At 43.0% G+C, this 14,554-nt stretch overlaps 1 protein-coding gene across 1 annotated transcript in view; it reads right to left on the minus strand.

Moving 5' to 3' along the window:
- roraa (RAR-related orphan receptor A, paralog a) overlaps positions 1-14,554 on the minus strand; it is a 169,659-nt gene that overhangs the window by 56,719 nt on the left and 98,386 nt on the right. Inside the window, exon 2 of the mRNA XM_031856714.1 lies at positions 482-511. Coding sequence (XP_031712574.1) covers positions 482-511 — 30 coding nt within the window. The remainder of the gene's footprint in view (positions 1-481; positions 512-14,554) is intronic.

The following is a 14,554-nucleotide window of genomic DNA, read 5'->3' on the forward strand; positions in this document are numbered from 1 at the left end:
TGAAGAATACAAACTCTTGGTAGCTAATGCAGCTTCAGAGTTTGCAAACCACCACACAACACCACATCCGTTTTGCTCAGCTGCAAGGCCTTGCAGAAAACACGGTCTGCTTCAACTGTGCATGATTATCAAACAGTCATATGACTGCATAGCATTTTAATTTCCTCTCTGGGGTTATCATCATATTCACTGCAGGATGGAGAAATACGAAACAGTGAAAGTGGATGGCACTGATCTAATTGAGGGCATTGATTTATTACAATACTAGTCGTGCAACAATATGCATATAGGCACTGATGAAAGAAGAGTCAACAGAAACAAGATGATCTTATCATCTCTACTGTATATGAGGTATGGAAAATTTGGTTTTCCCCACATTAATCAGTGTAGAATTTTTCTTAGAATAAAATGACAGTTTACAGCCTTAAAATTGTAGTGCAACACAAATAAAAAGTAATAAAAAAAAAATCGGTGTACTCACAAGTATGTGTCTTCTTTGTTACTGAGATACCTGCAAAGAGAAAACAAGTAAACCATGAAACATAAATAGGAAAATACCCACTGAATAAAAGCTTTACATGGCTCTGCTGCTAGCTAACTGATGGTGGTGATGGCGATGCTGAAGTTGACCCTGTGCTCCAACACACTGTCACTGTCCAAGGTCACTGAAGTGGCAGGCCCAGGGCTACGATGTGTGTAGGCTGGTGTCTGACCTACAGCCATGCTACATTAACATCCACAACAACGTGGTGGAAACTTTATCCTCTGAGGGCAATGAATAAAAAACTATACTTTAAACAAACAACATTTGGAATGCTAATGCGTTGAGCAGCCGCACTGATTGGGCATGAGCACATGACTAAGCCTGTGGCCCAGAGCTGGATGGAGGCACTTTGACCTCCTTGTTAGTTAGTTAATCCTTGATTTATTTATTTATTTATTGAGATTAGGACCTCTTTTTCAAGAGATACTGTGCACAAAAAAAACATATATGAAAGCACAAGACAAAAGTATAAATCTAAGCACAAATGATGGTACAAAACATCAATTAAGTCGGAATATAAAGAAAATAATTACATATAATATTTTAAATATACTTTTAAAAGAGTGCCAGCAGCGGGTGAAAAACAAATCAGAGATCTTGAAATTGCGTGCATTTTTTTGGTTTTTCATTTATTATAATGTTGACAAGCTAGTGATTGATAAGAGAATCAAAAGCATCAAATCAAATATCAAAACAATCAAAAATGTGAAGTTTCTGGGAGCATAAAGCATCATCTAAATGTGCATTACAATGTGGAGTGGCACAGATTATACATATTATTTATATTGTGAGAATGAATCAGACCTACAAACTCTAGAATGGTGAAAAAGGTGACCAAAATCAGGTTGGGGGGCCTGGGGGCATTGACGCAAATGAAGCCTTTTGAGTATAAGTATAAACTTTACATACTGCTCAGCTTGTGACCTATGAAGCCATATTGATGAAAAAATATCAGAATTATTTTTATTTATATGAATTAATTAAGTATGAATTAAATCTTTTCTGTATTGTTAATCTGAATCTGCAAAGTAACAATCAGCCAGATACATTTAGTAGAGTAAAATTACCACGTTCCACCACGTTTTATAAGAGCACTGACAATGTCATGAAGCTGTTGCACTGCTGTGGTCTAAATGCAGCGTGCCATCGCTGTAATAATATATTACTTATCTCCAGAAGGGCCTGTGGTCGAGTCCGTCCACTAAGGAGTCCATTTTAGCCAAGCAGGTAGTTTAGAAATTGGATGGTAATCATTTTAATCGGTGAGACTTGCATACATGTGGAATTATACTGGATATAAAAGTAAGGTCAAACATATTAGCAAGCAGTGCTGCAATTAAACGAGCACTGAGGCGTCGAGGATGAAGGATTTAGATCATTTTCATCCTTAAACTTCCTCCAATTTACACCCCCCAGTTTACTGTAAACCTTGTGCTGAGAGTGAGGTCTGAGAGATAATATAATCATAGAGGTAGAAAAGATTTGATAAACCATATATGAGATACAAGCAGTTATGTGTGGAAGTTGCAAACTGCTTATCAAACAAGTGGCCAGTCTGACCAGTGTGAGTCAGAACTGGGCTGCCACTGCTCGTGCTGCCCTGCCTCGGCCCTTCGGGTGTCAACTCATCGAGTGAGCCACTTCGGTTCTTGCTGTCTGCAACATTGGTCTAATGCCCCAGGAGCCTGACGCGGACGAGCGCACAGCCAGCCGTGGTCCCCAGCGGCCCGCTGGATGCTCGTGCTTTGCGGGGCGATAGCGCACTAATAGATCCCACTTGTCATGCGGAAGCAATGGCTAATTTTTCTACAGCTTGCATTTGAAACTCGGGGGACGGCGAGCTGACATGATTCAATAACTCTCTGTGAAAAAGGCGTCTGGCCAGAGATAACAACGTTTCAGACACGTTTGAGGGGAAACGAGTCAAAGAGCAACGAGGGGGAAAAGAAATAAGCCCTTCAGCCTCCTATAGACATACACACAGAAACACGTAACTAATATCAACTCCACTGAGCAGAAAGAGGGAAAACAGTCACCTAGGGGCCAGCAGTCTGTGATGGAGCTCTAGCATTGTTCCAGTGCTCAGGGCCAAAAGCTTCTGTTCTGCCCAGCTGTGACTTTACGCAAGGAGAAAATAAACTGTAATCCAGTCTTAATTTTACACTTCAATCAAATGACAGAGAAGCCAGCAAGAGCTGATGGTCCATTAAAGAGCAGTGGTCTCAAGGTGCTGCAACACAAGGCAGCTGTAAAAGCCAATATTAAGCAGTTAACTGGCTCTTTGTTTTGATGGGTAAGACAAGCTCTTAGACCATGTGGGGAACATAGCTGGTATGCTTAGGGGAAACTGTATTAGAAGAAAATAGCAAACTAGCAGCTTTTTAATGGCTTTTTGTCAAACCTCACATTACAGTTACAGACACATAAAGGAGACATTGTCAAACTATTTAGGGGGAGTCTGGTGACAGTTAGAAAAGGGATATTATCAAATCAAAAGGCGCCGTATTTCATATAAAATGTGCATAGCATACAGCGGGAGCAAAAAGTGACCGAGAAATCAAAATAGCAGCCTGTTTGTCATCTGACTGACCACAGATCTTTAAGTTGCAAACAACCATCTGCAAAATGTCGATGACGGAGGAAGCGAAAGAAACACAAGTCTATGTGAGAGTATGCGTAGAGTATATGCGTGTGCTTTCGCCCAGAAAGCCACACAGACCACAGTGTGAATACTCGAGAGCTGCTCTGCCGTCTCTGGCTTCTTCACCACAAAGACAAAAGGAACAATTTATCTGGCACTTTAAAGGCTCTTGTTTCTAATCCTCAGATGTTGAACTGTACATCAATGATGCAGTAATGAATGATTATTATTGTATAATCATGACATTTCCTATTTAATAAACTTAAGCCAACCACAAATTTTGAGTTCTACCCCTATTGCCACACTGCTCCATGAGCTCAAGTCTATTAAATTAGTGATATAAAAACTGTAAATGGTTTCGTTCACTGGACTTCGGACTTTATCTCACAACTAATATTACGTATTGTGTGTATTCTTAGATCCTAAAATGTACAACTGCATAATATTAGTGAATTTGTTTTGAAACCGGCATTGTTTAAATCATCTAGTAGTCGACTTATTCCTCTCTCTTTTTTCTCTGCATTCAGCAGTAATGTGTACCACATCACCAGCATGCTTGTGGCATGCAAGTCTGTCCTCATGCCACAGGAAACTGATAAACCTTTTTTTTTTTCTTTTCTACTGCGCCCCTAGTGATCGAAAACTCCACCAGGTACCGTCAGCAAATGTCAAAGAGTCAATAAATCCAGATGTACAGAAAGAGATCATATATACCATACATGTAAATCACAAACTCCAGAAGTAAACACAGAAACTATAGCCAGAGCTGTGTGTTTGTTTCAAATAAGCGGTCCCATCAACAACTGTCCATCTCTCACTCACCGCATCACAGAAACCTAATAATATGAAAACTATTCTCTTCATTAATGTGTTCTAAGGTGCAGAGAGAAAACCAATTCCGTCCTCACAGCCAAGGCTCATTTGGCCTGTTGCTATGCAGGTTACAGGAAGCAGGAGGGGTGGTACATGGGCCCACTTCCTCCTCTATGTGTCATTCACAGCCCTGTGATTGGAGGTGGCAAGGAGAAGGGGCCACAAAGCCAATGAATGAGTCAGGTGGTGAGAAAGAAGGAGTTAGCTCTGGGTACTGACATTGGCAATGCCTGCCAGCTCATGTCTTCTCCACTGGATGGCAGGTTCGGAGGTCAGAGTGGAGGTGAAGCTCTCCTTGGCTGACAAACAGGCTGCTATAAACACTCTTACAACACAAGGTCCGCCTTTCATTAACACCCAAGTGCTTTCTGGGGATTATTTATATATGATGGATACTGAAGTTAAAAGACAAGCCTGTTGTCTGTAGCAGTTTGATTCTAATTTCAACATTTGTCACGATAGGGGGGGACAGTTGTCACTGTGTGGACTTCGATCAGTCATATTTTCACTTGCATTGGTAAACAATTCAGCACATGTTCTCGTGAGACTTCGCCTAGACTAGAGAAGAACTGTGCAGGCGAGTGGAGGTTAACCTCCACCACATCTATCTGCAGGGGGGGCACACATCCTGTAAACATGCCATCTAGACAGGAGGAGAGCGAGTCTAGGTTTGGCAGCCTCAGTGCTGCAGCCGGCTGTGGAGCACCGTGCCATCGCAGGCGACTCAAAGTGACAGCGCTGTAATGAAGTCTGAGGCGCGTGGCAGGCTGTACGTCATAATTTCAGGTTCCTTAAAGCCTGACAGGGAATGATTATCATGGATGGTTATTGTCACCCTGCCTCCCTGGGAGACGAGGCGTGCTCTGGGGTTGTTGCACCGTGACATTCAAAGTTACAGTCTCCTTCATATAATGGAGCTGTCCTCTCAGCGCGCTAATGGGAGCGATCCATTTAACCTGTGCCAGAAACACACAGACGAGGAGGTTCCTAATGCGAGGCCTCTCCCGTGGGGACGTCACACTCCCCCCCTGGCTGTTCCCTTCCTGCTGCTTGATTCATTGACTGGTGCTCCTCACTTATCCTCATTCACTGTTCAGTCTGGGGAGACAGGGAGGCTCGCTTCCTGCCGCCTGCTCCACATGCCACCGCTGCACGCCCGCCGCACACAAGGACATAGCCTGCCCAACAGACCCAGCTGCTGGAAGAGCCAGCGAGGGCCCAGTGAGGGACGGACTAGACACCTACTGGAATTCCCGGTCAATACCAAAGGGCTTTGGGAATGCTGGCGGTACAGACTCTTTACAGTTAATAAGGCCTCTAAGATAGAAAAAACATCAGACAATAATGAGAAGGTTTGGTTATGGTCCTGTCTTAATGATGGCAGTTGTACGGGACTGTTAATTTGAGTCTACTCCTGAGGTTGCTGGTTAATGATGGTGCCTAAGTGTGGTCATCTTAAGAATGATAGATGTAGCCACATTCAGTAGTCCATCTTTTGAGTGCTGCCGCCTGCCCGCCTGACAAAATGCTGCTACATTCCTGAGAGAAAATAACTAGAAACAATGAATGTGTTTCTCTTCTTAGCCATCAAAAAGCTCCAAAACATGTTTTGCTGTGAGTCATGTTGCTGTAAATATACATCTTTTGACATAGTCCAAATTCAGGCTTGAATGAGTAAGTGACTCATTTAGATAGTGGACAATTCATATATAAATAAAATCTTAAAGTAATGTAACCGGTCAGACAGTGTTATGTGCAGTTAAAATACAAAGATATGATGCACGGTTACTCATCAAAAGTCATAAAATAGGATGGAAGAGCTGATTCAAGGACCTCTGTGCTGTTCTAACTTTGGCAGTCTGAAGGCTAAGTTTCATACACAAAGTCATGTAAAAAATCTACTCTTTTGCAGTGACACACTTAGCCTTATTAGCTATTATCCTGCTATAAACTATACATGCAAAAATGTAATGATTAAAAAAGCACAATGATTCTAATCAGCTGCCCCCTAATATACTAAAACACTTAATCCATAGAGAGGCCAATTCTCTGGGGAGGCGCAAGAGAAAAATGACTTCTCTGTCTCCAGGCGCTGTTATTTCTGGTCATTTCTAATTGGTTTTAACTAAAAGCAACCACTCCGAGACTCCACAGGTTACGCCAATGCATCGCTATGGAATTGTCTGCAAATAGAAGATATACATCCAAATTAGTTTTAGAGGACACCACAATTGTCTTTCAGAAGATGAAAGGAGAAAGGGCAGAACAAAATAAAAGCATACATGCCTTACTGAGAAAGGGAAGAAGCTGAATGATCGGAGGAGGGGGGATGTTATCAGGGTGACCCTGACATCATAGAAACCCTAGCTGACTTGAGGTAACATGGCGCACGCACCTCGCCCCCTACAAATGTCTCCCAGGCTTCATGTACAACGTCTCCCCGGCGCGGTTCTGCATTGCTGGGCCTGTGAGTCTCCAGGTGAGTCCTCAGTGCTGTTTGGTGGCTCGTGAATTATACATTGCAGCAGAGGAATTGACGTGGCCCAGGAGGGCCGAGAAACAGCAGGCATGGCTGGGAGGCAGATTGAAGACTCTGACGGAATTTTAATTGTACCGCAGGGAACGCTGCGATAAGTGCTATTGTTATTGGTAAGACACTGCTGCACAGGTTCACTTAGCTGAGAGCTTAAAAAAACCCGACAAAATCCAAAAACGACTCTGTTGTACAACGTCCAAGGCTACATGGTGCCAACAGCCCTATTGTTAATGACTATTCTGTGGAGTACAGCTGATATAACTGTTGTACTTATATTTATCATTCCGCTCTCTCTGTGCTCAGTATTTATTTATCTGCCACAAGCTTAGAGGACCAGTGAAGGTCAGCTATGGTGAAGAAAAATTCAGGAAACATCTACAAACTAAAAACGTAACCGTTCAATCAGAAACCACTGAGGCATTCCATTGAGTTGTTTTGTTGTACGATTCAGTACAGTACTGCAGGTGAAAAGCCAAAATGTTAGGGCTTTCTGCCGCTCTGATGTTGTTCGCTCTGATCCTGGCTGTAGCTGTACTATTAAGTAATTCTCCTCTGAGTGCGAGCTGGTCCCGAGGGGTCTGACAGATGCAGGAAGGCCCAGGGCACTGGTCAAAGTGAGGCCAGGGGCACAGGCAGGCCTCTGTCTACTCTCTGTGCTGGCGGTTCCCAGCCCAGCGGTAATCTCCCAGTGATCCAGCCTCAACCACACATGAAACCCAATAGCCTTTCAGCCTGCACCATAAATAAAGACAAACCATATTCAGCAGACCACCCTGGCTTACTTTACCATTATTGAGCTACACTGAACAGCAGTGTGAATAGGCCACCACTGGGTGTGTTTACCCACTCAAACATAAAGGCTTTAACTACAGATGTGAAACGGATAGGTTGTCAGTGGACCGTTTATGTCAAGTGGTGTAATTACATAAAAAAAAAAAAACATTGCAGCCTTTCAGTATTTTCTTATTTTCAGAATGTAAACAGAAAAATACAACACAATTCCCAATATCGCAATACAGTATACATAGAGGTTAGAGGTTGCTCTGCCTCTCGTCAACAGTAGCGTTCCCCAGAGACAACTCTTCTAATCACATTACAATATATTAGCCCTACACAAGTTGAAATCTAAAGGGAGAATACAATTACCTGCAGCTCCTCAGGCACACACTCCAGTTATGCACAGTAATAGGTTGTAAGAGTATTACAGTCGGCCGAAAGAGATGTGCCCCTCTGGGCTAACCTATTCAGAATGCTTATATATTCACAAGACACAGCGCACTGCAGTTAAATAAAGAGAATCTCAGAAATTGCTTGTTTTCACTTTATATTTTTGACTGTCGTCTGTTTCCATACAAGGTTGCAAAGGATGATTCACAGGCCATCTACTTCAGGAAACCACGGAGGTTTTGCCAAAAGGCATACATCATTTCAACAGATGAAGTGTTGCTCAATGTTTGTTTATTCAACTCCCCTGTCCGAGCTCGGTATTTTATATCATCTCAAGGGTAGTAGTTATAAAAGACGGGATTAGAACATATGAGTTGATATGTGCTCTGACAGTTAGTGACAATCTGTTACCAGAGCTGTCCAGGTCTGTCAATAGACCGTCCACACAAGCCTGGGAAGGAACGGCTGGGGGGGACTAGAGCTTTGATGACAAACTAATGTCAGCTAATATCAGCTCTATAAAGGCTGACTCAGAAATATATTGGAACCCTTTCATTACCATCACTCATACAGTCTCAATTCTCATCCAGTAAAGTACAGTACAGCAGGCACTTGTCTAATGAACAAGGGTCTATGGGGAAGGATCACTCCATGCGAGTGTGTTGGAAGTCAAGGTCCCACAACAGTGGACTCGTGGCTCTGCTGATAAGGACTTGGTTGTAATTGCTCAAAAGGGAGGGAACTGCAGCCCCATTAGGTCTGGTCTTAGCACTTGCCAATAAGCCAAACTGCCCCTCTGAAGCCTCCCATGTAATGAAAACTTCCTCTGAGATGAATTACATGTCTGTCAATCCACTAATTAATATCATGGACTCGTCTTTTTGGCTTCTCCGCAGTAACGAACTGAGTCAGAGAGATGGGGATTGAGTGTAGCACTGGAAGACATAAAGGAAGGAGAAGCAGAGGCAAACAAGCGAGCCCGCTGCTACTGTGATTCACTGCAGTCATGGTCGGCACTTAGTGCAGCATCTATTTTTCATGTATTTCATAATTAAAACCTGCGAGTTCTGTAAGCCCTCCGTGCTCCATGCAGATCAAAGGTAGCCATATTAGCAGGGAGTTCATCAGTGGAGCCACTCTTCCATTTCCAAGCAACAGAACATGCTTAAAGCACAAATACCCTGTAATTACGCACATGTGTGGTAACGGGACAGCCACGGAGCTGGACGATGATTAATAGAACACAGATCACAGTTTCCACCTCCTGTTTCAAAACACAACAGAGGACTTTACTCGCGAGGATAACCCATGTGTAGCAGATAAAGAGGTTGATGAAAGACTGAATACATATTTCACACATCGCCTCTTGTGGCGCAGGTGGAGTGTGATTCCATATTTTGCATTCTCCCTCCCCCCGCTGCATTCTGTATGTCAATGTAATCGGAGGATAACGCGGGATAAAGCTCTGCAGAGTGAAGACATGAAGCCTCACTTGTGCGTGGATAGAGGAGTACAAACCTCACGTAGTGTAATCAACAGACTGTGTTACCTTATTCATTTGTCACATTGACTCTTGGGTAACTTGATACCACAGTCTGGACGCCCTGACTGTTAAGAGATTCTTTCCACCAACACTGTAACTACAAAGCTGATAAGCACTGTCTTCATATCATCATATCTTTCAGTGGATCTCAACCTACTCAAAGTACTTGAGTAAATACACGTATTTACTTTCCAACACCACATCACCACCCACGATCGAAATTCATCAAACTCAACCAGCAATTTATAATATCTAAATTTATATCTAAAAACTCTGCCTAATATATCTTGCTGTAACAAAGCTTCCTGCTGTCGATGGGGTTATACTTATGCTGTTGCATAACAATGTCAGAGGAAGAACTTGGGGTGAAGTCATATGAAAGAGGAACTATAATTAGCCATACTAGCATTTGCACACTCATAGGCATTGCAGCCGAGTTGTTTATTCTTCCTCACTGAAAGCACAACTCCAGAGCCAAGTTAACGGTTGGGAGCAAACCACTGAACTTCCTCCAGGCTCATGAGGTCAGTTACAGTTCACGCTACGATTGCCCTACACTAACAACAGGACAAGGTAACAGGAAGGACTGATGGTTTACCAAGTAGGAAGATGACAATCCTAATATACACTCCTAATGTCACACGATAAAAAAAAGGGTATTTGTCCAGGAAGCACAGCAAGATAACACATCCTACAGCCAAGCCAGGTTACAGAGAGGACAGACAGAGAGCACGGATTTTGCACTTTACACGAGGGAAACATCCAATCAGCATCAGCAATCACAATGCTGGCCTATACCAAAGGCAGTTCTAACCTTCCCTGTTGTGTTCAGGGAAAGCTTTGTGGCATACTGCCCATTTCCATCTACATTACATTATCGTTTACGCAACTATCAACACTGATAGAGACGGCCAGGCACATGGTATCACGAGCAAACGGAGTACACAAATGGCCCAATACGCATTACACACATCCACAACATATGCAGAGTCAGCCCACTGACACTCCATGCAATCACAAAGTCAAGAGGGGTCTGAGGCTGAGCGGGGAGTCTGTACTGCAGCCACAGCCATACGTTCTCAGCAATATGAAAGCTTGCAGCCGTGGCCAGCAGTAATAATTAATAGCATAGTCTATAAGCATTCCATTAGGTGCAAGCAGCTGTCATAAACATCTTAATTAATTTACAAAGCAAGCAACTAGGGAATTATGGCGACGTAAAAATCTGCTTCCCTCTGCCGCTCCATAGCACTGGAACAGATCGGGCTTTTAAATTTTTAAACATGCCTTTCATGTTCTCTAGAGCACTAAAAAGCCTTTGAACAGTCAGCTTGTTAGGAGATGCACCTAGCAGCCCAATACCTACGGGTCGTCTTGCTATTCTTTTCATACAGTGACAAGAGGTTTTGGGCTTTTCTTTCCTGCTCTTTGCAGCTTGACTCAAGGAATCTCTCTCTTCCTGTACAGCATCTACCCTCCCTCATATTTTCTTTGTCACAGTGACATAACTGCACTGTGTTTTTCAGTCAAACACTCCGTCTAAGAGCTCTCAGTTGGCCTTTGTTTCTATCAATTATCATTATTATTATTTTTTGGACAAAGAGGGCACATATTTACAGATAAACAGCTACTTTCAAACAATTTTCTCAGACGTACTATGTAAGAGATCGGGAGCATGTCTATCGCTCAACACGGCGACGGCTGAGCCAGTAGTTCGCAGCTAACGGTGCTAACAGCGCTAATAGTGCAAAACAACGGAAAAAGTGCTGTAAGAGCTAACAGAGTACAATTGAGGGGGAACCGGAGTGGGGGTGTCATGCTTCCACGACGACCAGCTGTAACTGCAATATGAGGCAGTGCAGAGTGGCAGCCGTGAGCTAGGGGTACGCACACATGCACACACTTCAGTGTTGATTTAGACTAACTTACTTTATTACTCCGCTATATCTTTACATAGCAAACAGTTGTTTGCTGCTGTATTAATGCTCTGAATCATGTGTATTGCACAGTTACAGATTTTAATCTGAAATGAAACAGCAGCAGCATTAACAAAGCGTTCAGATCCAAAACCCTGCCACTGTGTGCCTTATGTAAGAGGGACATCCTCCTGAGGGTACTGGATGGTGCAGCTGACAGTGGCAAAAGAACAAGGATGCCACTCCTGCACTGAACTGTAATCTGAACAGTGTAGTGCCACAGCAAGGGTCATAGTGTTGTGGTAAAAACTGTCTTCCTTACCTGCTCTCACTCACAGAGGGCAAGATTAGACTGGCCACTCCATTATAGGAGAAAGGCTTAAGAGCATTTCCACTTTCAGAGCTAGGATATCAGCAGCTTCAGACACTAAGCAGGGCTGACCCATCATTTTGGAGGAGAGGATATCAGCTGTCTGCCCTAGCTATACAGGTCAGTCTGGGCTAAAAATCTTTTTTTCCCCCCAAACACTGCAGTATAAAAGAAAGAAATACTTTCAGAGACAACAGTGCATGATTATTGTATTATAGGAGCTGTATTTAACATTCTGACCATTGATAGAGCAGTGAACAACTACTTGCTATGTAAGGTTATAGTGGAGTAATGTCTACCTAAACAGAGAATGACTTCGCTCTCCCTCTGAGTTGTTATCCAAGCTTCTCTGAGCTTTATTGACATAGCTGGGCCAGCCTTGCATGCTTTTAGTGCATTTTCGTGAATGTGAGCGTGCCCCACTGGCTACCTCACGGCCACCGCTCTGCAATGCTCTCATACTGCCGTTACTGCGTCGACACAAAAGCGTAGCACCCACCCTCCGGTTACCCCCCAGGTAAACACAGTTAGCTCTGTCAGCACTTCCGCCGTAGTTTGCACCGTTAACACCGACGCCGGCCATGTTGAGAGCCATTGAAATGCGATCGAAACGCTCCCAAACTCTGTTCTTGCACCTTTAAGAAACACCCCCTCATGTCATTTATATATATATATATATATATATATTCACCATGTGCAATTATGAATCAATTGAACTATGCTTAACATCTACATTATACCATTTACCAAGCATACATTGAATTTTAATGTGCCCATTACTCTCTGATGAAAGCCAGGCATCACAGATCCCTTTTTTCTCACCCGCCATTCTAACCTGTCTCTTCCTCCCCATCTCTCTCCTTTTCAGCCCATGCCATATTTGCCTAACCCAGCCAGTGTGACAGCACTCAATGCTAAAGCACTCCCAAGGCAGATGATCAAAGTCAGCAGTCAATTCACATTACAATGCATTGATTTGATGTTTCCTAACCTCGCAGGCCTTTCTCTAATGCTGCCAAGGACCTTCAGGATATCTCACAGTGTACCTCCTCTCCCAGCTTTCCCCCCCCTGTCTCCCTCTCTCTCTCTCTTTCTGTGTGTGGAACTGAAAATATGGTTGACAGAAATGTTTCTCTGGTGATGTTTGCATATGATTTGATATTCTGTCTAGTTAAAAAACGGACGGTTTTAAAATAACGTGCCAGACTCAAAGCCCAGTAGTAATTCATACGAGGCCGACCACTTCACAACCACCCTCCCTTTACAAGGTAATTACTGCCCTTCATTCACCTGCTGTTTCAAATATTGTTTTAGAGTAAATCACCCCCTTGTTCTCATATGCCACACTTCGTTTGCTTCGCATCACTTATTCATTTGCAATTCTTTATTGAGTTGGCTTCTATGCTTTAGTGACTGCCATTTCCTCTCTGTGGGGATGTTCAGAGCACTTCCATGTTTTATTCAATTATGAAAACTTAATATGGTGGAAAGGTGTGCATGGCGCTCACTCATAACCATGCATTATTTCACACATATTTAATATGCCTCTCTGTTGGTGCGGGGGCAGAGACTTGAACAAGCAGCCTAAACAGATGCATGCTCTTTTGTTCCTGGCCTTGACCCCTGTGTGCAGGGTTAATAACAAGGGTCACATACAGAGAGCTACCATTCCCATGTTTAACAACTGAATGTGTTGCATCTGCCTTGCTTTTGGAGGGGGAGGAGAGTTGCTTTTTTTTCTCTCTCCACTCAGAGGTTGTCAAAATGCGTCAGCATCATGGTCATGGCACAGTGACACACTGACCTACAAGCAGAAATGAGAACTTTGTCTGCCTTGAGAAACACACACAAACACACACAGAGAACAAGAGGGAGGAGAAGAAGAAGAGAGTGTGAAAGAGGGAAATGAGGGGAGAGAAACAAGAACTATTGATTTATGTAAGAGAGGTATTCCTTAAACAGCATTAGTCATCTTGGTTGTGTGAAGCAAGCTGGCTCTTTAATTATTCCTCAGAAGCCAGAAGAAGCTCAGCGCGGCGTGAAGAGCACCTATTGATTTCTGCCTGGCAGATGGGACACACTTACTTATAGCAATTCACAGACCGTGTGGATGATCAGAAAGACAGAGAAGGCACTTACCTCCTATTCAACCTACAGAGCTACAACAGAGCAACTGTTAAGTTTGGCAATTAGACAGGTGAGGCGGACTCAAGAGGGTATCAGGTCGGACTACAGAGGTAAGGGAACCTGTTGTTTCGGGAGGACTGTATCCGAAGGGTGACTGGCACCTGTTGTCGCAAATCACGGTTAGAGGTCCCACCAGCAGAGAGCAAGAGGAGATGAGCTACATGTTATTGAGTGTAAAGAGTGAGCTAAATGGGAGGAGGATGAGTTATATGGCTTGTGATTTGTGTTCTGATGTGTTCGGTGGGGCAGCAGTTTGTATTGATGCATTTGATTTATTTGTTTTTTGAATAATTGATTGTCCTTGCACATGCTTTTATACAAAAATACACTTGCCACTTTTATAATATACTTGTTTTAACGTACTGTTGTCTGTTTTTTTATTTATTGTTTTTCTTTATTTTTCTATTTTTAAATTATGTCTTGATTATTGCACTGTTTATTGTTATGCACCATTCACCAAGTCAAATTCCCTTTATGTGTAACGGTTCTGATTCTGAAAATGTCAATGATAATATAAAATGTCCAAGATTGTGTTCAAATGTCTTATACTGTCGAACTGAAGATATTCAAAATGTAATAACACAAAAAAACAAAAGAAAAGCAGCAAATACTTTCACAGAACTGGCCAATATTTGCTGTCATTGCTGATGAATTGATTATCGGAAAGATTATCTTCTCTTAATTATTTCATCACAATTGCAGTCTGACTTTCTGTTTGACTAGGCTCCTCTGTGTGTGTGTGTGTGTGTGTGTGTGTGTGTGTGTGTGTGTGTGTGT

Source organism: Anarrhichthys ocellatus, unplaced genomic scaffold (assembly GCF_004355925.1).
Source record: "Anarrhichthys ocellatus isolate YVR2014 unplaced genomic scaffold, GSC_Weel_1.0 scaffold2, whole genome shotgun sequence".
Taxonomy (NCBI): Eukaryota; Metazoa; Chordata; class Actinopteri; order Perciformes; family Anarhichadidae; genus Anarrhichthys; species Anarrhichthys ocellatus.